Below are 22,787 nucleotides of genomic sequence, written 5' to 3'. Positions count from 1 at the left end.
CCCTACTTTGCACAAGACCTACAAACTGAGCAGAGTTTTAAGGTGCTATTTTAAAAGGTAACAGTCCTATAAAGCAGAAGCTGATGAAGCAGCAGCAAATACCATTTTTTTAAGTCTTTGGTTTGACCCTGTCTGGGTTTGACCCCAGGACCTCCACAGTCAAGGTAAACACACAAACACATGACCATTGAGGCCGCTATGTCTAAATGGAAATCAAAGGACATCTAGTATAGACATCAAAATTACACAATCTCAATTTGAAAATCAACATTGATAAGTTCATGTACTATGAGGAAAATTAGAAATACATACAATAATAAAAGTAGTATAAGGTCATCTTTAATCAATGCTCACCAGGGAAATATCAAATAGTATCTATAGCAAAACAAATAGAACAAAATGTGGAAACAGTAAATGGATCATTACCTTGTCTCTTCATCTTCAGATGGGGAGCCTGATTTGTCTGAAATAAAAATTCAAAAGTCAGACAATAGATTTAATAATTTGACTAAGAAATGATTTATTTACATCAACTCTAAATAGAAAGGCTAAGTACAGAATTCAATACAGACAGATTTATACATGATTAACTACAATGTTATAAGGCATGACAGTAGTCAATATTGATTCTGTGTTTTGTTTTCTATCCACTGTCATCTTATGCTTGTAAATTAACCTAAGATAATTATGTCACCTTATGTTATTTACAAGAAGTTGGAATCCATGGTCATCTTATGCTTGTAAATTAACCTAAGATAATTATGTCACCTTATGTTATTTACAAGAAGTTCCTCTGTCAACTTTTAGTTCTATATTACTTTGTAACACATTCATATAAGTTTCTACTATAAATCAACTTGTTTTTAATCTAAAAAAGAACACCAGAACAAACTAAGCTCCCATCAAGCATCTGGCTAATAAAATTTTGCTGTTGGAGATAAATCTTTAAGCACTGACAATGAGTATATAAAAAAGAAGATGTGGTATGATTGCCAATGAGACAACTATCCACAAAAGACCAAAATGACACAAACATTAACAACGAGTGAAACTGCGAGCTACTGCTCACTGATGATACCCCTGTCGCAAGTGGATAATATAAATAGTGTAAAAATATGCAAGTGTTCGGTAAACAGGAAGTTGTCGAGTTATGAATCTGAAAATGCATCACACGGTATAGCTGACTTATATAAATCCTGAAACCAAATTTCAGAAATCCTTGTATTGTAGTTCCTGAGAAAAATGTGACAAAAATTTTCAACTTGGCTATCATGTGTAAAATTATACAAGTGTTTGATAACAGGAAGTTGTCGAGTGATGAATCTGAAAACGCATCACACAGTATAGCTGACTTAGATAAACCCTGAAACCAAATTTCAGAAATCCTTGTATTTTAGTTCCTGAGAAAAATGCGACGAAAAAATAAATAGTGTAAAAATATGCAAGTGTTTGGTTAAACAGGAAGTTGTCGAGTGATGAATCTGAAAAAGCATCACAGGGTATAGCTGACTTATATAAATCCTGAAACCAAATTTCAGAAATCCTTATATTTTAGTTCCTTTAGAAAAATGTGACGAAAAAATAAATAGTGTAAAAATATGCAAGTGTTCGGTAAACAGGAAGTTGTCGAGTGATGAATCTGAAAACGCATCACACGGTATAGCTGACTTATATAAATCCTGTAACAAAATTTCAGAAATCCTTGTATTGTAGTTCGTGAGAAAAATGCGCTGAAAAATATTCATGGGACGGACAGACGGACTGACGGACAGACAGAGGTAAAACAGTATACCCCCCCCCCCCTTTTTAAAGCGGGGGTATAACTATAGGTCACTGTACGGTTAACTTTAACTACAGTGGGTAATTCCTTCAACAATGAGATAAAATAACAACTTTGTGGTAAACTACTTTTAACCAAGACTTTCACATCCTAATAAAGGGCAGGCAAATGACCAGACCAAAGTATGGACAAAAGGACAGACTAACAAACAGATTCACAGACCAGAAAACATAATGCCCCCTACTATCTGAGAAAGAGCATAAAAAGTACTTTTCATCTTTGATGCATAATTATGACTGAAAGGGTCAAAATAACTATTCTACATTTTATATCCTAAATATACCTTTAACCCTAACAGCCATATGGAATTTGGATTGACAAAAACAATTTATTCATGACACCCCAATCATATAACAATTTGTGTAATTTTGTGTATCACTCTGTGACAGCCTTGGACTGTAGGAGATGACAAGTAATTGTATAATTTTCCATACTCCAATATCAGTATTGTTACAGATCAGTCAATACATGCAATCATATGTATACTATATCTGTACGATAAGAATACAAATGAGATTGCATTGTAAAACATCTGAAGCCATTAGTGGAACTAAATACTTCAGGATATTATTATTGAAGAAAGAAAATTTAATAAATTGAGGGATAATAATTGAATCAATACATGGTCAGGCAATGTAAGGTTATTGTATTTCATGTCTTCAGCCTCCTGTCAAATGTACAATATCTCATTTATAAGGTTACAATACAAAAGAAATAAATCAACACTTCACAGTTTTCAAAATATGAGATTTTTGCCAAGGATTCATGACACACAATTTGACTTAGTGATGCCATTAGGGAAATGGGAAATAATTTAACAAAAAAAAAATTAAAGGCAAATTTAAGGATTCAACAGACAGCACAAGCAGCAGCTAAATAGATTTGACAACCGCTAGTATTATATATATTGAAAAAAAATTATTCATGTGTCTGTAATCATATTTTTAGCAAGAATGTGTTATGCATTATTTTTCAACATATACGAGTGAACCTATCAAGATTTTTTAAAATCTTAAATCCATTGTCATACGCTGACTATACAACACATGGAAATTGTATAGAGATATACAACACATGGAAATTGTATAAAGATATACAACACATGGCAATTGTATAAAGATATACAACACATGGCAATTGTATAAAGATATACAACACATGGCAATTGTATAAAGATATACAACACATGGCAATTGTATAAAGATATACAACACATGGAAATTGTATAAAGATATACAACACATGGCAATTGTATAAAGATATACAACACATGGCAATTGTATAAAGATATACAACACATGGAAATTGTATAAAGATATACAACACATGGCAATTGTATAAAGATATACAACACATGGAATTTGTATAAAAATATACAACACATGGCAATTGTATAAAGATATACAACACATGGAAATTGTATTAAGATATACAACACATGGAAACTTTATCAAGATATACAACATATGCAAATTGTATAAAGATTTACAACACCTGGAATTTGTATATCTATATTCAACAAATGGAACTTGTATATCTATATTCAACAAATGGAACTTGTATATCTATATTCAACAAATAGAACTTGTATATGAATACACATTACACAACACTTGGAAATTGTTTATCTATATACAACACATGAAAAATGTGTATCTATATACAACACATGAAAATTGTATATACACAACGACTGGAATGTGTATATCTATATAATTTAACAAATGAAACTTGTATATAAATACACATTACACAACATTTGGAAGTTGTTTATCTATATACAAGACCTGGAAATTGTATATATATATACAACAAATTGAAATTGTATATCAAAACACATTACACAACACTTGGAAATTGTTTATCTATATACAACATGGAAACTGTGTATCTATATACAACACATGAAAATTGTATATATATACACAACGCATGAAAATTGTATATATATGTAACACTCCCAAACGTGTCCTTCCCCCCAAATGTGTCAGAGTCTCCCAAACGTGTCTTTTCTCCCTAAACGTGTCCGATTCCCCAAACGTGTCCGATTTCATAACCCCCAAACATGTCCGATAATTGTTTTCGCCAAAACGTGTCCAATATTTATCGCCAAAACGTCACACGTCTTAGAGCTAATACATGTATCTCCTAAATAAAATCGCTGATAACGTTTACGGCAACTCTATGATGGGAGACACATGTGATGAAGTTGTCATTTATCAGATTAAGTTAGTTTGATGTAGGTTTTTAATGATTGTAATAATTGCAAAATTAATCTGTTATTATTACGTAACTTTGACTGCAGTTGCTTATTGTCCAGTTGCAAGTATTTTATATTCATTTAGAGCGAACATACACAAAGTTCTGGAGTTGAATTAATTGTTAACTTTGTTAATTATTTTGTACTTATATATAAACTCCGATGATGCCTTTTATATTTATCCGAATATTGCATGGTGGGCTTTTAACAGCATTTTTTTTCCTCACTTTTGTCAATAGTTTTTGTGTATTTCAAAAGCTCATCAAATTATAAACTTGTTATCTGGTTTTTTAACCGTTTCCACCATCACTAAAGACACACGATAAGAAACATAATGTCCAGTGCAAAATATTTCATGCTTAAGTTTTATAGATTCTTTTTTAATGAATATGACTGCTATGTGATCAACGCCAGTTTTAATTAAATTCATTTTGTAGTGTATAAATAAACTTTAGACTGCTGATTATGCATTGTCCAGTTGCAAGTATTTATGCATATTTAGAGCGCACAATAGTTTTGCAAGTTTTAATGTTTTAACAGTTGTACTGTATACAAATTGACTTTAAACTAATGATCGTGTATTGTCCAGTTGCAAGTATGTCACGCATATTTAGAGAGAACATACAAGTTTTAATGTTTTTGCAGTTCTATTTAAAGAGAACATAGACTACCTGTTTTTATTTATTTTTTTACATCTTAACATACATGTTTTAATGTTTTTACTGTTCTATTGTTAAGATAAACTTCAGACTGCTGGTTGCGTATTGTCCAGTTGCAAGTATTTCATGCATATTTAGAGAAAACATACAAGTTTTAATAATTTTTCAGTTCTACTGAATAAATTAATTTTAGACTGTTGATTGCGAATTGTTCAGTTGCCAGTATTTCATGCATAATTAGAGAGGACATTAAAGTTTTGATGCGCAAAGAAAAGGGACACTTTGACCCGTTAATTATACAGTTTAACTAAACATGTTTGCTTACAATTTACATACGATATAGCCGAAATGAAGCCCCCACTTTAACCCAATTTAATTCTGCTGGTTTGAAAAAGTACTAACGTGCCTTATTTATATTTTTAATGAAATGGTAAAATTGGTATACGTTAATGAAATAGCAATAACCAAATAACGGTTGATATGGACACGTTTTGGGGATTGGACAAGTTTGGGAGTAAGTTGAGAAATAGACACGTTTGGGCGTTTATACAAATGACACGCTTTGGCGCAGTTTTCAACTAGACATGTTTGGGGGAATCAGACACGTTTGGGGGGAAGGACACGTTTCTGAGTGTTACATATATACACACATAACTTTGAAATTGTATATCTATATTTAATATTTAAGGAAATTGTATAACTATATACAACACAGGCAAATTGTATATATAAATTAAATACATGGATATTGTATGTCTATATATAACATATGAAAATTATAATTATATCTATATACAACACATTGAAATTGTATTTGTATATACAACACTTGGAAACTGTATTACAATATACAACACATAGAAATTGTATATCTATATACAACATATTGAAATTGTATATGTATATACAACACTTGGACATTGTATTACAATATGTATACAACACATAGAAATTGTATATCTATATACAACACATGGAAACTGTAAATTATAAATTTAAAATTAATTCTGCAATTTGGAGCAGTCTCTTGACCAATTGTAAAATCAACAACTGAAACATCTTTACAGATGATTAAATGACAATATATAAAATGTACTTTTCCATTCTCAAATATCAATATTGTAACAAATCAGCAAATACACCAAAAGATATACTAAATCTGTACGATAAGAATACAAATGAGATTGCATTGTAAAACATCTGAAGCCATTAGTGGAACTTACTACTTCAGGATATTATTATTGAAGGAAGAAAATTTAATAAATTGAGGGAAAATAATTGAATCAATACATGGTCAGGCAATGTAAGGTTATTGTATTTCATGTCTTCAGCCTCCTGTCAAATGTATAAAATCTCATTCATAAGGTTACAATACAAAAGTACTTAAATAAGCAACCAAGCCATGAGCACATGCTATGCAGGTCTTAAATAAGCAGCTGAGCCATCAGCACATGCTATGCAGGTTTTGTTGTATATTAAAAGTGTTGCCACAATAAATAGGAATAATGAAAGAAATATTTGAAAGTTAGTGCATGACATGTAAAAAATCTAAGACTTATGGTCCAATTAAGCCTCTTTATGGAATTAATGTTTTCCAATTTATTCTGAATAAATGTGCCATTATGAAAGTTTGAAATTTAAACAATCAGATTGCTAAAATCATACAAGTAGAATTGTTGTGTTGATTTCATCAGAAATTCAGTTTATAACACTGTCTGTTTTCAAATTGTGTTTAACTACAAAATTATGTGACAGTAAAATAGTCACAGAACTTAAACTACCACTAGACAAAAGGATATAACACAATAATTTTCTTGGTATTATTGACAATTCTCTTCTCAGTTGATAAGACAAGCCAATTTAGTAGATCTTCAGACAATGTGTTCAGATATCAAAGTGAATTTAAAACCATATAAAGAACCATCAGACTGTAATTATATCATATTGAAACAAGGACCATTTTCTTTCTTTTAAACAACTTAAAGAACTAAGCCTTAAAAAGAATCAATGAAATGTCAACTAGCCACAAATAAAACAATTTATCTAATACCGTATAATGCTCTCAGGCTGTCATAAGAACTATAATGGTCTAATCAATTCAGACAACTTACTCCCCAGAGTGTCAACGTATCTAGTTAGAAACTCGAACCGATTAATATCCTACTTACAAAATAAGAATGAGCAAAAATATTAATCTGAACAAACTGCAGACTTTGCTAAATAGTCACATGGCCATGTGTTGCTTTCTTAAGAATAATTAAATCCCAAATATTTCTAAATATAATTTTTTACTAGATGGTGAATCTTAGAAACCTAAAAAGTTGAACAGAATCAAGTTAAAAAACTCGTGAATTTTCAATACTAGATTTTGAACCTTAATCAAGAATAGTCAAATATAATCAACCAATTCACATAACAGGAAAATGCTTCAAAAACAAACTAATAAGAAATTGTAAAGATATGGTTATTTTCTGTTTCTCAACAGCACAGGGAATATCACACCATCACAGCTGAACACATTACAATAAATACTGTAAGAAGAGCTTACAATATATATTCATATCTTCTGAATCATAAAATCCATTTTAACACCTGATGTCATAGAAACATTCTTGTGTTACTTAGCATATTCCTACAACTTAACACATACAATATGCCCTGTTCCTACCACATATTCATGTCCTTGGTCAAAACTATCATCAGAGGTTATCTGTTTTTTGTTATTTAGAACTTTTGTTGTAGATATAAGATATTTGATCATTTCTTTATTCATAACTTCAGCCTTTTCAGGACCTTGAGAGCTTGAAATATTGTTTTGTCACTTGTTTTTTTTTTTAAAACTGTTTGCCAACAAAATAAAATTCAGTTATTTTTGTTGTTGGATTTAGTCGCAACCTTTTTCACTAAACAGAAACTCTGAAAATTTAGGTTGCTTTGACTCCCCATCTTCTTTTAGAAAAAAACATATGTTTCAAATAAATCAATAAAAAGCCCTAAAAGTTCTTTAATTATGAAAACAAAACAAAAAATGAAAAAGAAAAGCCCAATTCAGAAATAAACAAGAGTGCACACGCTGAAATGTCTCGCCTTCTGTACTTATCATTGATATCATGTTGATAGTCCTAAGTATAAAGCTTTATTACAACTGTCACATAAACTTAACATTAATTAAGATAACTAAACAAAGACCAATGAACCTTGAAAAGAGGTCATGGTCAGATGAACCATGCCAGGCAGACATGTACAGCTAACAATGCTTCTATACAACATATATAGTTGACCTATTACTTATAGTTGAAGAAAAATAGATCAAAACACAAAAAATTAACACTGTGCAATGAACCGTGAAAATGAGGTCACGGTCAAATAAAACCTGTGCAACTGACATAAAGATCATAAAATATTTCCATACACCAAATATAGTTGACCTATGGTATATAGTATTAGATAAAAAGACCAAAACTCAAAAACTTAAGTTTGACCACTGAACCATGAAAATGAGGTCAAGGTCACATGACATCTGCCCCCTAGACATGTACACCTTACAATCATTCCATACAACAAATATAGTAGACCTGTTGCATTTAGTATGAGAAAAACACACCAAAACACAAAAACTTATCTATAACCACTGAACCATGAAATTGAGGTCAAGGTCAGATGACATCTGCCAGTTGGAAATATAACCTTACAGTCCTTCCATACACCGAATATACAAGCCCTATTGCTTATAGTATCTGAGATATGGACTTGACCACCAAAACTTAACCTTGTTCACTGATCCATGAAATGAGGTCGAGGTCAAGTGAAAACTGTGTGACAGACATGAGGACCTTGCAAGGTACGCACATATCAAATATAGTTATCCTATTACTTATAATAAGAGAGAATACAACATTACAAAAAATCTGAACTTATTTTTCAAGTGGTCATTGAACCATGAAAACGAGGTCAAGGACATTGGACATGTGACTGACGGAAACTTCGTAACATGAAGCATCTATATACAAAGTATGAAGCATCCAAGTCTTCCACCTTCTAAAATATAAAGCTTTTAAGAAGTGAGCTAACACCGCCGCCGCCGTAGCCGCCGCCGGATCACTATCCCTATGTCGAGCTTTCTGCAACAAAAGTTGCAGGCTCAACAAAAATTATGGGTTGAAGAAGTACAAAATGTCAATGAAGTAAGATTCATATACTGATACATTCTTGTTCTGAGCTGAGTCAACTTTATTTTTTTTCAGTAAATATACTACTAAACTTTCACCTTTTCTGCAGTATTGTTAACTGTCCAACTAAAAACATAAGAATTAACTAGAAAAAGAGAAGTTGGAATTTAGAAGAAAAAAGGTGTAATTTGAACACTAACCAACAGCATTATAATCATTCAACAATTTGTTATCTGTTTTATCACATGTAAAAGTGCTATGGTCAAACTTATGGCCCCTTTAATGTAGAATAGATGCAGAATAAAAACATAGTTTAGAATATGCTTATCTCCACATATATTGATAACAAAATTTACCATCATAAAAAAAATGAAAAAAATCAAGGCAATAACAAAAAGATGAAAACATATTTGAACAGCCCTTTATATATGTCCTGCTTATTATTACAACAAGGACACTTAAAATCTATGAATAACTGTAACATAGAAAGCAAATTTACTGTGCACCGACAGGGAATTGAAAAATTAAGCAATAACTAACTGCAAACTTTGCTGTTCTCCAATTAGTACAGTCACACATCTCCTGTGGGGATTGCTAATTGTACCATTATACAGCTGATACAAAATAATTGCTGTTTACACTTCAAGAAATTCACACAATTTCATTCCAACCTTTCTAGCATGAAATGTAGCATTAAATCTTGTCCAAGTAATAGCCTTAGAAAGGCTTTCTTACTTCCAAAGATTTAGGAGGTTTCTCCCATAACTGTGAGAGACAAAGATATAAAGTGATAAGAATCCACCACTGGTCAAATGAACAGACTGTCACTAAATGACATGCTGACTTACAATAACGTGTTTACAAAGGAAATATTGGCTTTTCTCATCACACTATTGGAAATAAAAGAAAGCAATGATTAAATGACTATGATTGCACAGCAAAGTCTCTTCAATCCTTGTACCCGTTGACAATATTAACATCTGAATTACACAAACTGACATGAAATTAATTTGATAAAAATTGGAAATAGATATCCAAGCTTAGGTTGGCTGCTAAAGGATATACAAATTGAATACTTAATTACTTTGATAGATAAATTCAGAAATAGCAAATATACAAGTTCAATATTGGTTATATAGTAACAATGTGACCAGAGGATATCTATGTGAATGATTAGGATTTGTAAACATGATTATCAAACTGGAATTACTGTCAGCATATCTCCGTAAGGTAAATTCATATGACATACAAGGTAAAAAAAAACTTTTTCAATTTATTCTGGATCAATCAATTATCCAGAGATGTTTATAAACGTTGATTATTCTCTTTACACTTAAATGAACTGATGATACTGTAGTTACAGAATTAAAGAAGTCATTTGGTACGTTAAGTCACAATTATTCCAAGAAAATGCAGTGGAGTCTTATGAATAAATTTAGGAATTTGTGAATATTCTTTAAAATTTGTGATGGATTTAACTGCAGAAGATTTCAACGTCAATTCTATGTTTGGATAAAGCTTTTTAATTCAAAAACCAATATTTTAACTACTGTTACTGCTGAAGAATATAAAACAATCATTAGAAGCAATCCATTGCAAATAATATTTTTCTTATAAATTGTAAGAATGAATCAAAAGGAAGATAATATCTAAAGACTATTTTGGGATATTTGTTCAAATTTAAAACGGTATAATAGAAATTCTATAAGAGAAGTCAATGTTGGCATGCAGCTAAAATTTTTTGGAGTATAATGATTGATGGATTTTAAATAAACAAATCGGACACAATACTACTTCCTAAAATGTTGAAGACTAATTACGTGTCTGAACCACTGCTGTTATTACCACCTAGGAACTGTCTATCAGTGCTTTGTTTAAACATTACCACGGAGGAAACAGCAGGCTGGATAGAAGTCACTAACTATATATGTTACATCTTGTTCCCTGTTATACTGGCTCTTAGTCTACTGGGACAGCTCATCAATATAATAGTACTGACAAAACAGATACGACTTTCTATAGATACATATTTCTTTGTTTTGTCGATAACAACATTTGTACATATTACGACATCAGTGATTATAACTCTCCAACACTACGTAGATAAGATGTTAGCCGATGTCCTTTACTACAGCATCCTCAGTCACGAGTGGACGCTATATATCATTGTTTGGATTATACTTTCTGTAGCTCTAGAGCGGACACTTACAGTCACCTTATATCAGACTTACAATCAAGTCTCCCCCACACAATCGTGGGTTATATCTGGTCTAGTGATTGGAGTAGGATTTATAAGTACCATTCCACGATTATGGCAGTATGATATGATAAATTACTACAATCAAACATCTAGCGGAGATTATAAACCCATACAAGACAGTTACCAGCCTTCAATCATCGACAGATATCATAAAGCTATAGAAAAGACTGGTGATCACAAAGAATATGATGTGGTTTATTTCTGGTATATCACATGCATATTTATTGGCTTACCATTTATACTTATGATTCTAACCGTAATAGGACTTTGTACCAGTGTAAGTACATCAAGACCGATAGAATCTAAATATAGAACTGATACTGCCCTGATTCTTAGCCGTCGTTTAAAAAAAGAAATGAGACTAACACATTTAATAATTAAGTTAATGTCATTATTTCTAGTTTTGATGTTTCCCCTTATACTGGTGCACTGTCTGTTTTTCATCAATGTCTTTGATATGAATGATGCAGTTTGTATTACAGTGACAAATGTATTGTCTCTATGGTACCATATATTCTTTATTATACAACAACAGATATATTTTTGTTACAACAAACAATATCGGCTAACATTTATTTCATTATGTTGTTGTTTTTGTTGAGTACTTTTATAGAATATTAACTCAAATTCATTCAATGTTTCATTTTTATGCTTTATGGTTATCATAAAAAGTTTTAGCCTGGATACTTAAAAATCAATTATTCTTATTTAATATCATATCCCCTATAATATTCAGAAGTATATTTCAATGGATTTATTTTTGTGTTTCTTCAATTCATCTTAATTGGATTTTTCCTTCTATTGAGAAATTACAAAAATAGATTTCAAAGGTTTACCGTTGGATCAGTAAACTCATTCATTAAATTATAACTAACTGACCAAACTTAGGGAAGATTTATTTTATACCAAATCACTGTAAGATGACAAAACTTTTTCATAGAAACAAATTATAACAAAACTTTTTCATAGAAACAAATTATAACAACTATTACCAAAAGTTTTATAATGCACTATTAATAAAAAAACTTGTTGTTTCATTGTAGTTGGTCACAAGTAAAAGATTATAAACAAAATCCATTTGATGAATATCATTCCAGTTAATGCAGTTAATGCAGTTTTTGTAATATTTGGACACACAATTATAACGAGTGATGTACAAAAATATTGAGATCAATTAAAATTGTCTTTTGGTTGCACATTTTAGGAAATAAGACAGGAAATGTATACTCTTTTCATCGCACAGTTATGCGTTTAAGAAATTGTTTTATTTTCCAACCTATATTTAAGCTCTATGACGTCTTCTGTGTAAAACTATGAATAATCCTAATTGTAGGTCATTAAAAAAAACTTTTCTAATAAAGGTCAATAGCTACATTTTATTCTTTGTGAAATCTAACCTGCACATACGGTGTAAATCTGGCGACGTAACTTGATCCAAAATCTAATTAAACTTAAATAAGTCCTCTGGGTAAAGCCCCCAATCTTCTCTTATTCACAATAATGCTATGCTAACAAGGTTTGTGTAGAGATTATTTAATAAAGTTACCAATAAAATCAATTCAAGATTCTGACAGAAAAACATTCTCAAACCGAGAACAATATCAAGAAAAGCTTGTAATGTAATTTTCTCTGAATAATAATAACCAATTTTGTTGTGCCAATGTTAATGCCAATATTCAGTCAGGACATGACATTGTGCTGACCAACTGACTCATCAGAAGTGTAATGGTAATGGAATAATCATGATCTATGGTCAAACAATTATACCATCAGATAGACTTTACTTGACCAATTACATAGGAATTACTGATCATTTCAACTTTCTTGTAGCAAGACTGTCAAATTACATAGGAATTTCATCTCATTTCAAGTTTCTTGTAGCGAGACTTTCAAATTGTTCTATCTTATTTCATGTTTCTTGTAGCAAGACAGTCAAATTGTTCTATTTGAAATTGTATTTTGCCATATGGATGTATTTTGATACCTTTTTCAAGCTAAAACTAACAATTTGAATGCAATATTATTATATTGTTACAAAAACAGTAAAACTTAGTAAATGTAACTTTAACCTGACTGAACTAATTGAATTTGTCTTCATCTTTAAAGTGCTTTGTGACAAATTTTAAGCAACAAGTATATTTGTACATCTGAATTATTTAAGAACAGAAAAATAGAGATGGATTTCAATTTACACCAAACTATAATTTACATGTTACATTTGTCATAATATTGATTTTATCACTATTTTAAGGATTAAGAAATTAAATATTTTACATCTATATTGATTGTGTTCAAGTCGTGTCATTAAAATTTATTTATGTTTTCAAAAGCTATAAATTTTCAATCTTTTAGAGAAGAAAATCAATGGTACTGTAAAGGAAACATGAATAAAAGAATTATAAAGCTGTTGTCATTTGTTCTTTACTGACACAATCCTTTGTCAAGACTAGAATTCATAAATCTGAGGAAACAACAGGAAATAACATGTTTATGCGACAGTTACCTAAATAATAACTACATGGAGATTAATGGCACAAAAAATTATTGAAAAATGGTATTTCCAGAAAATCCATATTCAAATAGTGTCATTGGTTAATAAAGGCAACAAGAAAGTTTATAGACAGTTTTAGATTTAAAATTATCTGAAATAAAAGCTGTAAAATTTGAATGAAAAAAGAAATATGTGGTTTATGTTAATGAGACAAATACTCAATGATACAAATGATCAAAAGTGTAAAAAAAATCAACATGCAGTTATTTTTTTATAAAATCAAATTGTGAGGCATGCAACAAAATTTCTTGTTTTAATTTAACTGTGTCACTTATGCAATGCATGCATGCAACTTGAATATTAATATTTCAATTCAAACCTTGCATTTTCAAGTTGATTTTTTTTTTAGTGTTATTACCTTTAAAAATTAAAAGTTATTCCCTATACAATTTACCTATACATAAATTGATAGCTCATCCTATATTGACTCTTAAAATTCAAGAGTCTATCTAAAAATGAGGGTACAATTTATATGGCCTTCCAAATACCGTTTTGATCCCTAACATCACTGAAGAGACATTTATTGTCGAAATCCAGATCTGGTGTACAAAAAAAATATTGACACCTTATGTTTGTGGCATAACATCGTGGCCACAAGTTTATTGTTTTCTGTTTAGTATTAAATTTATATTAAGATCCATTTAGTACATCTTGTGATCAGTATTATTTGGCGATTGCAAATGGCAGTCAGCAGGGTTAAAGAACATCAGTTGTTCGACCTGTTAGTCAAATGTGTTTTGTTTAAATATACTTTTTCACTTTTTTGGTCTTTTGGAAAATGTTGTTTTTGCTGTTTTCAGACCCTTCTTCAACAAAATTGCTTTACATGCACACGTATAAAAATTGCAGTTTTTATCCAACGCAATCATAGGTTTAAAAGTAGTTTTCAATTTAAACTTGTAAATTGATAGCTATGTATATATTCCCTTTATAAATTGATAGCTATTCCCTTTATAATTTATAGCTATTCCCTTTATAAATTTATCACTATTTGCTTTATAAATTTAAGTTATCTCCTTATAGTTTTTATCTAATCGTATTCCAAGCATCTCAGATGCGAAGGATAAGGAGCATTCTTCAAGGACCCAAGTCAGAGGGTTTACTATTTAGGTATGTGTTGTGGGAATAAAGTTAAAGTTCACCTTAACCTGAGTAGCCATCAGCTATGGATATAGAATGGAGAATTCATATAAGATTCCTTTCATAATATCGCATTCGTAAAATCCTATGGTATTTTAACCTTTGACCTTCAGAAATGAAAACTAACATAGATTGCTTTCTCCTTAATTTCCCTAAACACATATTGCATGCTTACATTAAATATTGACATGAACCAATACAATCACCCTCACAATGTTTGCCATATTATCACCATATTTGGTGAAAAATTTTGTCTTGAAAATTTGACCTCTCACTTTGATTGAAAATCCAAAGAATATAAATAAATTTAAGGGATATAAAATATTTAATTTCGTTTTACCCTCAACAATGAGTGTTTCATGAAGATATTTTATAGACTTCTGAATTATTACCTAATTATCAAAAGGATCATCCTACACAAACAAATTCAAAACTTATGTACCGGTACATATATCCAATTATATTTTTGTGTTTTTTGTGTTGTATGGCTGCTCCCTACATACTCTGCATGTACATATATTGATATTTCATTGTAATAAAGTAAGTACTGCTCCCTACATACTCTGCATGTACATATATTGATATTTCATTGTAATAAAGTAAGTACTGCTCCCTACATACTCTGCATGTACATATATTCCTATTTCATTGTAATAAAGTAAGTAATGTTAATTTCTATTGCACAAAACAAGGTTCAAATCTCAATTAATGACCCTACTTGATCTTTGACCTTCAAATTCAACTCTCAGTGATCACTTCTACCAAACATTTAGTAGGAAAAAGGGTGTGAAGAAAAGTCAAAAGTGGAATTAAATTGATGGAAAATCACTCATTTGATAGTACAAAAGTTTGGTCTTTAAGTTTTGTTTTACTTACAATTTACGTTAAGGATGAAAAGTCCCCTCCAATAATTCAAGCTTTTCTAACAAAACTATTGTTTCACACAATGCACCCAGTCAAAATGATTTTCAGACAAAATGTTCTGAGGTTTCAATTTAGCTTAAAATAAGCAAATGTCTTTAACCATTTGAACTTTTGTGTACCGGTATATTGTTCTACTTGAGAAAGAAGTCAAGGGTCTTTTATAAACGATGAACATTAGGAAGGGGCCTTGACTGTTGTAATTCAAAAGTGTAAAATCTCCTCCTATAAAATAAGGTCCCAGAAGTTCAGAACATCAGAGTCAAACCCAAGGTTGAGATAATTGAGACTTTGTTTGTTACACAATAGGAGTGACACCTTGTAAGTGCAGGTTTATAGAAATAGAATAATGCTATTACTGGACACAAAGGAAGTATTCACTAGGCAGATAGGCATGCAGTTCAATAACTTTACTGTGGTGGTAACAAGCAAAGATAATAAAACATCAAACATTTAAGTGGGGCCAGTTAGTATTTATAAAATTTGTAAACAGGTTCAAAGTATTAGTACCATAATTTTGATGACAAAGCAGCTAGCATTTTACAAAGCTGCATTCATTCATAATGACAAACATAAAAGATTTAGTGTAAAACATTGTCAATATCACCTAAATTTATATTGTGAGTTACCAAGAATTGTAGAGATACTACAGTTGCAGTATATTAACATATGGTATATGTTTTATGAAAATCTGGCAAGAACTTTACCTGTTAGAGATCTAATGAGGTCAATTTCCATAATTTTAATACTTCAAAGGGGCATCTCTCTTTTTTTTCAAAGTCGATCATCTACCATTATAGAACTTGTGTCTGAGATTTTGCTAATATAGTATAAGTTATATACGGTAACTTAAATAACTGACTGGTTGAAAGAGTCGATTATTATCAACTCAACTGGTAATCTGTGGTTTGTTACAACACTGGACAAGGACAAGTAGGGTAACAACAACTAATTACCTGACAATGGGTCTGAGAATCCCGTAAAAAAGTAGGTTCTTCCACAAGTAATTGGTCCATTAGGGCAAACACCATGACATACCTACAAGACAACATATAGAAATCAACTGTCATTAAATTGGAACATTTCATGTCATTATCTAAAAATTATATTCAACAAAAACTTTATTATCCAAACAATTATCATAAAAAAAAGAATTAATGCCTACATGGATTCCACTGATATCTGAAACTACTATTACGTTTCATACAAAAACCTAGACATCTCATAAACTACCTGCACTGTTTTCATGATTCATTATAAAATGACACCTAAATGACATTTTACATTGTTTCACTTCCCCTGGAATAGTGTTTAAGGTGGATCATAACATTACAGGGCTGAAAAAAAACCAGCTGAACATTTTAATCACATTCTATTTTAAGAAAATATTATTCTTCTAAAGGATAAAAAATTAGTGTTTGTGAATATATGCTGTATATTCAATGATTTTTTTTTTTCAAAATAAGTGTGTGGTTCAAGTATTTGAAATCTTTGTATCTTTGTCAAGGAAGAATCAAGGTAAATATTTTGAAAAAATCGAGCCAAATTAGTTTTAGTCAAGGTGATTGGTATCACCTTATATTAAAGCTAGCTGCAATTTCTTACTTGATGTGTATCTACCAAAATTGCTTTTTATTAAGATTGATATGCCATTATATATACGATTCGTGCAAAACAAAAAACATACCATCTAAAATTAAGTAAATACAATGACTTACCATCAATTTAGGTATATCACCATCAACACCTGCTTTCATTAATGGTGTATTGACAGTTGTCTCCCCTGTTCTGACTGATTCCATTACAGTTTTCTTTGTGTTGGTCCCAAACAATACAAATGGTCTGGTTTGTCTATCTCTGAAATTCAGATTCAGTTGTTTATTTATTTGTTCTATCAAAACATTTAACTTTCAGGTATTGCAATAAAAAAAATATTTTATAAATAAAATGCTTACCTATTCCGTTTCAGCTCTAGTGTCCACGTAAAATATTGCTTAACAGAATATTTGTTTCAAAAATTTAAACATACAGTAGTTTTGCCTTCTTTAGTTCTGCTTTTGCACAAATATAATTTTTAATACTTTTTTGTTTTTTGTTTTAAATATATCAATATTAGGCCACACCAATTTGATTCCTTGTTCGACGGACCCGCCCACACCTATTTTTTTCAAAACAGATTTTTTTTATTTTTATTATATTCCCGCTTCCCGCATCCGGAAATGAAATCATGTCCATTTCCCGCACCGTTTTTTTGTAAATATTATATAAAGATCTCAACATATTTTTTTTTTTAAATCACAGTCTAGCCTTTATATAACGATTTTAAACCTATCAGCACCCCACAACACTGTAAATATCTGCGAGAATATTTGTTTCAGCATGAAACCAATTTATTCCAAGCGGGAGTGCTCCGATATAAATAGAAATACCAGTACAGAACAATACGTTGGTTTCTTTCCCCCTAACTTATATTCCCTATAAAAAAATGTTCGTTGTTAAAATAAAGTACAAAGAACTTCTGAAGGATTTGCCTTCAACTGCAATTATAATGTATGGTGACGGTCATACCCGCTGCAGGTTTGTGCACCTGTCCTGGTTGATTCAGAGACCTGTCGTTCAGCAGTTATCGTTTGTTGATGTGGTTCATTGGTAATTTCCCGTTTGGACTGTTGGAAATATAATTTATATCGTTGGTTTTCCTGTTCGAATTGTGTACAATACTAAGTTGTGGTCCCTTATAGCTTGCTGGTTGGTCTTGATCAAAGCACTGTGTAAAAGGCCGTACTTTGACCTATGTTTGTTATTATCAGGTTGGGACCAACCCTCCCTCAGACAAGGGCCTTGAAGGGGTCATTTTACCATGTTTACTGTTCAGTCTGTTGTAGAAAAGAAAATAGAAATACTAAGGATTTGTACAGTGCTACTATCATTGACTATACAAAACCTTTGACAACTTAGAATCTTTTACTCAAAAAGAGGAAAAATACATTATATTTTAAACAACTTTTCTTAAAGAGGGATGGGTCCAATTATTTTGAATAATATTAAACTGTTAAAGTAAATGTGTTAACATGGTTAAAGTCCAGAAACAAATTCTGGGACATGTTTTGACCATTTAATACCAGATATTATAGTTCTTTGGGAAAATATAAGGCCTTTTGTACTTAAAGTGTTTTGACCAAAAAAAATATATTATAACTTTAATATTTTGACCCCTAGGCCTCATAAAAAGGATATTCATAACATTAGAGAATTGTCTCATTGTCAGTCACACATACATAGACCAGATTTAATTATTCAATTATTTCTTGTTGAACAGGGAAAAAATACTTCATAAATTAAAGAAATTCAAGGTACAAGTGATCAATCAAGTTTTAATATAGTCAAAACCTACTATTTTATGTTTTCAAAAAAAAATTATAATCGCTCACCTTTACTTTTTAAGCTTCGCCTCAAAAATTTGCAAATTAAATATTTTTTTATTAAAATTTTCAAATCGCTCGCTCGCCCCAATTTTTGGAGTCTAAAAATCCGTAGAACAAGATATTAAATTGGTGTGGCCTTACAGGTTTTGTAGAATAATAATAAATCAAACTATTCTAAGTTTGTATTCATCTAGCAAACAAAATTTGCATAAATTGGGGGGGATTGAAATATGAACTTCCATGGTTTTGATTATTGGAAACTTTCTGTCTTATGAGAAAAGAATAACAAATACAACTAATGCATGGTACCTCAAAAATATAAGTCAATGCATCTGAAAGTGGTAATTCAAACTCCAAAAATATTTGTATTTTACTCACACTGAAGTTTCACTTCCAACTTTACCATGTTTGTAGTAACTCCTTAAAGCCTGAAATGAAACAGAGAGAAAGGCTTTATACAACATAGCTCTAAACAAATATGTATGTGCTGTATGGATGCAATAACATGTGTCCCTGTGTATCACTTATATTTCATAGTTTGCATGTGAGATTCATATTGTTTATGTCAGGGCTAATACAGCCTACTATTCAGTATGGTTTTTTCTCAATGTTGAAGGTTGTACGCTGACCTATGCTTGCTTATATCCAATTCATGTGAACTCTGGTGGATTATTGTCTCGTTGGCAATAATGCCTCATCTATTTAGTCAAAAGATTTTCTTTGACTGTGTCAATCAGAGTTATGGTCAAACAGTCAACTTTTTTGTATATTAAAAAAGATAAAAGTGCTTCCTACATTTTTGGAAAGATCAGAGTTTAAGTGAACGTAAAAATAAAGATGTGGTATGATTGCCATCAAGAATGTCTTTCATTTCTTTAATCTCAAATTATAAAGAAAACAAGAATGTGTCCCAAATACTCGCACCATCATTATCTAGGTTCAGTGGACCATGAAATTGGGGTAAAAACTCTAATTTGGCATTAAAATTAGAAAGATCATATCATAGGGAACTGGTGTACTAAGTTTCAAGTTGATTAGACTTCAACTTCATCAATCAAAGAGCTGATAGATGAGAGGTGGAATAAGGTGAATAAAAGGTAACTTGAATTACCATCAAAGCAGCCCCACTAACCCAGCCTGCTTTGTTCCATTATCGTTATGATAACTTATGTCGTATTTTTTTTCTTCTTCAAACAAGAATGTGTCATACATGTAAGTACATGGATTTCCCATCTGTACAATCATTTTATATGTTCAGTGTACCGTGAAAATAAGGCAACATCTTTAATTTGGCAGTAAAATTAGAAAGATCATATCATAAGGAACACATGTGTACTAAGTTTTAAGTTGATTGGATTTCGACTTCATCAAAAACTACCTCGACCATAAACTTTAACCTGAAGCGGGATGGACAGACAGACCAGATTACATAATGCCCATAAATGGGGCATACAAATAGTAAGACTTGTTACATTCCTGCCATTTTTTTAAAGTTCCCATGGGGGTTTTTGGTGCGCGACAACAGTTTTAAAGGTAACAATTTTTAGCAAAGTATTTTGCACGATCTGGATTGTCTAGAAAAAGTGTCATATTTGTATGATGAACTTACATGCCTTTTTCTTAAGTCTGTTTGCATGATTCTTGTTATTGATTCAGTAGAAAAGATGAACATGTCGCTAGCAGACCAGTTTTTTTTTTTTCTTGTGTAAGAATATTAGATGCTTGTTGAAACTTCCAATTTTGAATTATGCACAAAGATAGACCTTTCAACAGGTTGGGAACAATACTTCAAATGAGGCGTCACCCTCATTGGAAGAACATTACAACCCACTGTAAAAATGAGCACCTATAACAGGGGCGGATCCAGCCATTACAAAAAGGTTTTTCCCAACCCATGACAAAAGGGGGGGGTCAAACTATATGTCCCCATTCAAATGCATTGATCGTCTAGAAAAAAGGGGGGTTCCAACACCCGGAACCCTCCCCCTGGATCCGCCACAGTATATATTCATATTATTTGATGAAACTTTTCCCCAAGAACTATGCATCTATCAAGTATTAAATGGTCAAAACATGTCAAAAGAATTTTGTGATGTTTCTAAACTTATATCTTCTTTATTAATTTGACCCCTCATTTAGAAAAGTTGATCCAAATACAATTAATTTTCCCACTTTTGAGTTAAAAATCTTAAAAGTTGTTTTTTTTTTTTCAACAGTAAAATGACCCCTTGTTTTAGGGACAGTCCCTTATCTAAGGGACACCACTCATAATGGTGGGGTGGGGGGGGGGGGCAAACCTGTTTGTTTGTCTTTGTGAAAGAAGAATAGTACATTGTCCTTTAAATGATTTAATTGAATACAAAAGAAAAATATGTTACTACAAGTATTATGTCAATAAATTATTGAAAAAAATACTATTTATTATCTTTATGGTAGTACAAAAAAAATGTACTGCATCATTGAAGTTTGTCAATCAGCCATGCTTTTATCCTAAAAGCTGTGTAAGAACAATTGCAGAGGAAAATTCAGTTTACAATTAGATGGAAACAACAAAAGTTCAAAATCTAGCATGTTAGAATAATCTTCAGAGAAAATGTTTTTGATTGGCTTATTAATTGATCATGAGAAACGCAGAATTTGATGGGCTGAACACGTTTGTCTTAACTTGGGACGAACAGACCAAGGACGATCATGTAAACAGGGGGAGTTGTCCTGATACCAAAGTCATGCATGCATACTACAAATATCTACAGTAAAAGCATCCGGTTACAAGTAAACAAACAACGTTCATGTAGATGAGATGAAATCTAATAATTACATAAATTACATAAATAAAAGGGTACATATTTAACATAGTGATTGTTTTTCAATCCTAATTTACAAATTAAATGATTCAGATGCTTAATCATGTGTAAATATCGGTGTCAGGAATCAGAAGTTGTTATGAAATTGTAATACACAGAAACAAATGCGGCATATGGAGGCTCAATGATTTTAAGTCGGCACCATAGGTCTTAAGAAGACTTGATGTCTTCTTCCACCAAAAACTACCTTGACCACAAACTTTAACCTGAAGCGGGACACATTGACGGACGAACTGACGAGTGAACAAACAGACCCACTGACCAGAAAACATTATGCCCCTCTACTATTGCAGGTGGGCATAAGAAGGCATAATAATGTAAAAATCTCTATAAACACTTAGTTTATGTACCACATAGAAAACATGACAATGATCTCTCATTTACTTTATTCAATATGGTCCTAATATAGGAAAGAAATGTATTTTTTGCAGTAATATAATATGACATCAATACTAAAATATCTTTAAAATATGTTATTACCTCACAAACTTTCTCCTCTTGAATTTGTCTGGAATTATTTAACCTGTAAATTTTCATAATATATATTTACACACAACATAAACTAGATTATGGACCATACTCACATATAAAATACTCTAATAAAGATAATTTATTTATCAACTTATAATAACAAGAAGGTGTCCTAAGTACACAAATGCCCCATCCACACTATCATATTCTATGTTCAGTGGACCGTG

At 31.1% G+C, this 22,787-nt stretch overlaps 1 protein-coding gene across 1 annotated transcript in view; it reads right to left on the bottom strand.

The window, feature by feature from the left end:
• Positions 1-22,787, bottom strand: part of LOC134714443 (dynein axonemal assembly factor 9-like) — a 78,981-nt gene that overhangs the window by 37,487 nt on the left and 18,707 nt on the right. The window contains exons 11-15 of the mRNA XM_063575685.1: positions 22,570-22,612; positions 19,604-19,653; positions 17,519-17,657; positions 16,757-16,838; positions 427-463 (exon numbers count right to left, since the gene is read on the bottom strand). Coding sequence (XP_063431755.1) covers positions 427-463; positions 16,757-16,838; positions 17,519-17,657; positions 19,604-19,653; positions 22,570-22,612 — 351 coding nt within the window. The remainder of the gene's footprint in view (positions 1-426; positions 464-16,756; positions 16,839-17,518; positions 17,658-19,603; positions 19,654-22,569; positions 22,613-22,787) is intronic.

The sequence above is a fragment of the Mytilus trossulus genome, chromosome 4, assembly GCF_036588685.1.
Source record: "Mytilus trossulus isolate FHL-02 chromosome 4, PNRI_Mtr1.1.1.hap1, whole genome shotgun sequence".
NCBI classification, from domain to species: domain Eukaryota; kingdom Metazoa; phylum Mollusca; class Bivalvia; order Mytilida; family Mytilidae; genus Mytilus; species Mytilus trossulus.
Note: the sequence above shows the minus strand (reverse complement) of the source record. Positions and strands in the feature narration are given on the sequence as shown.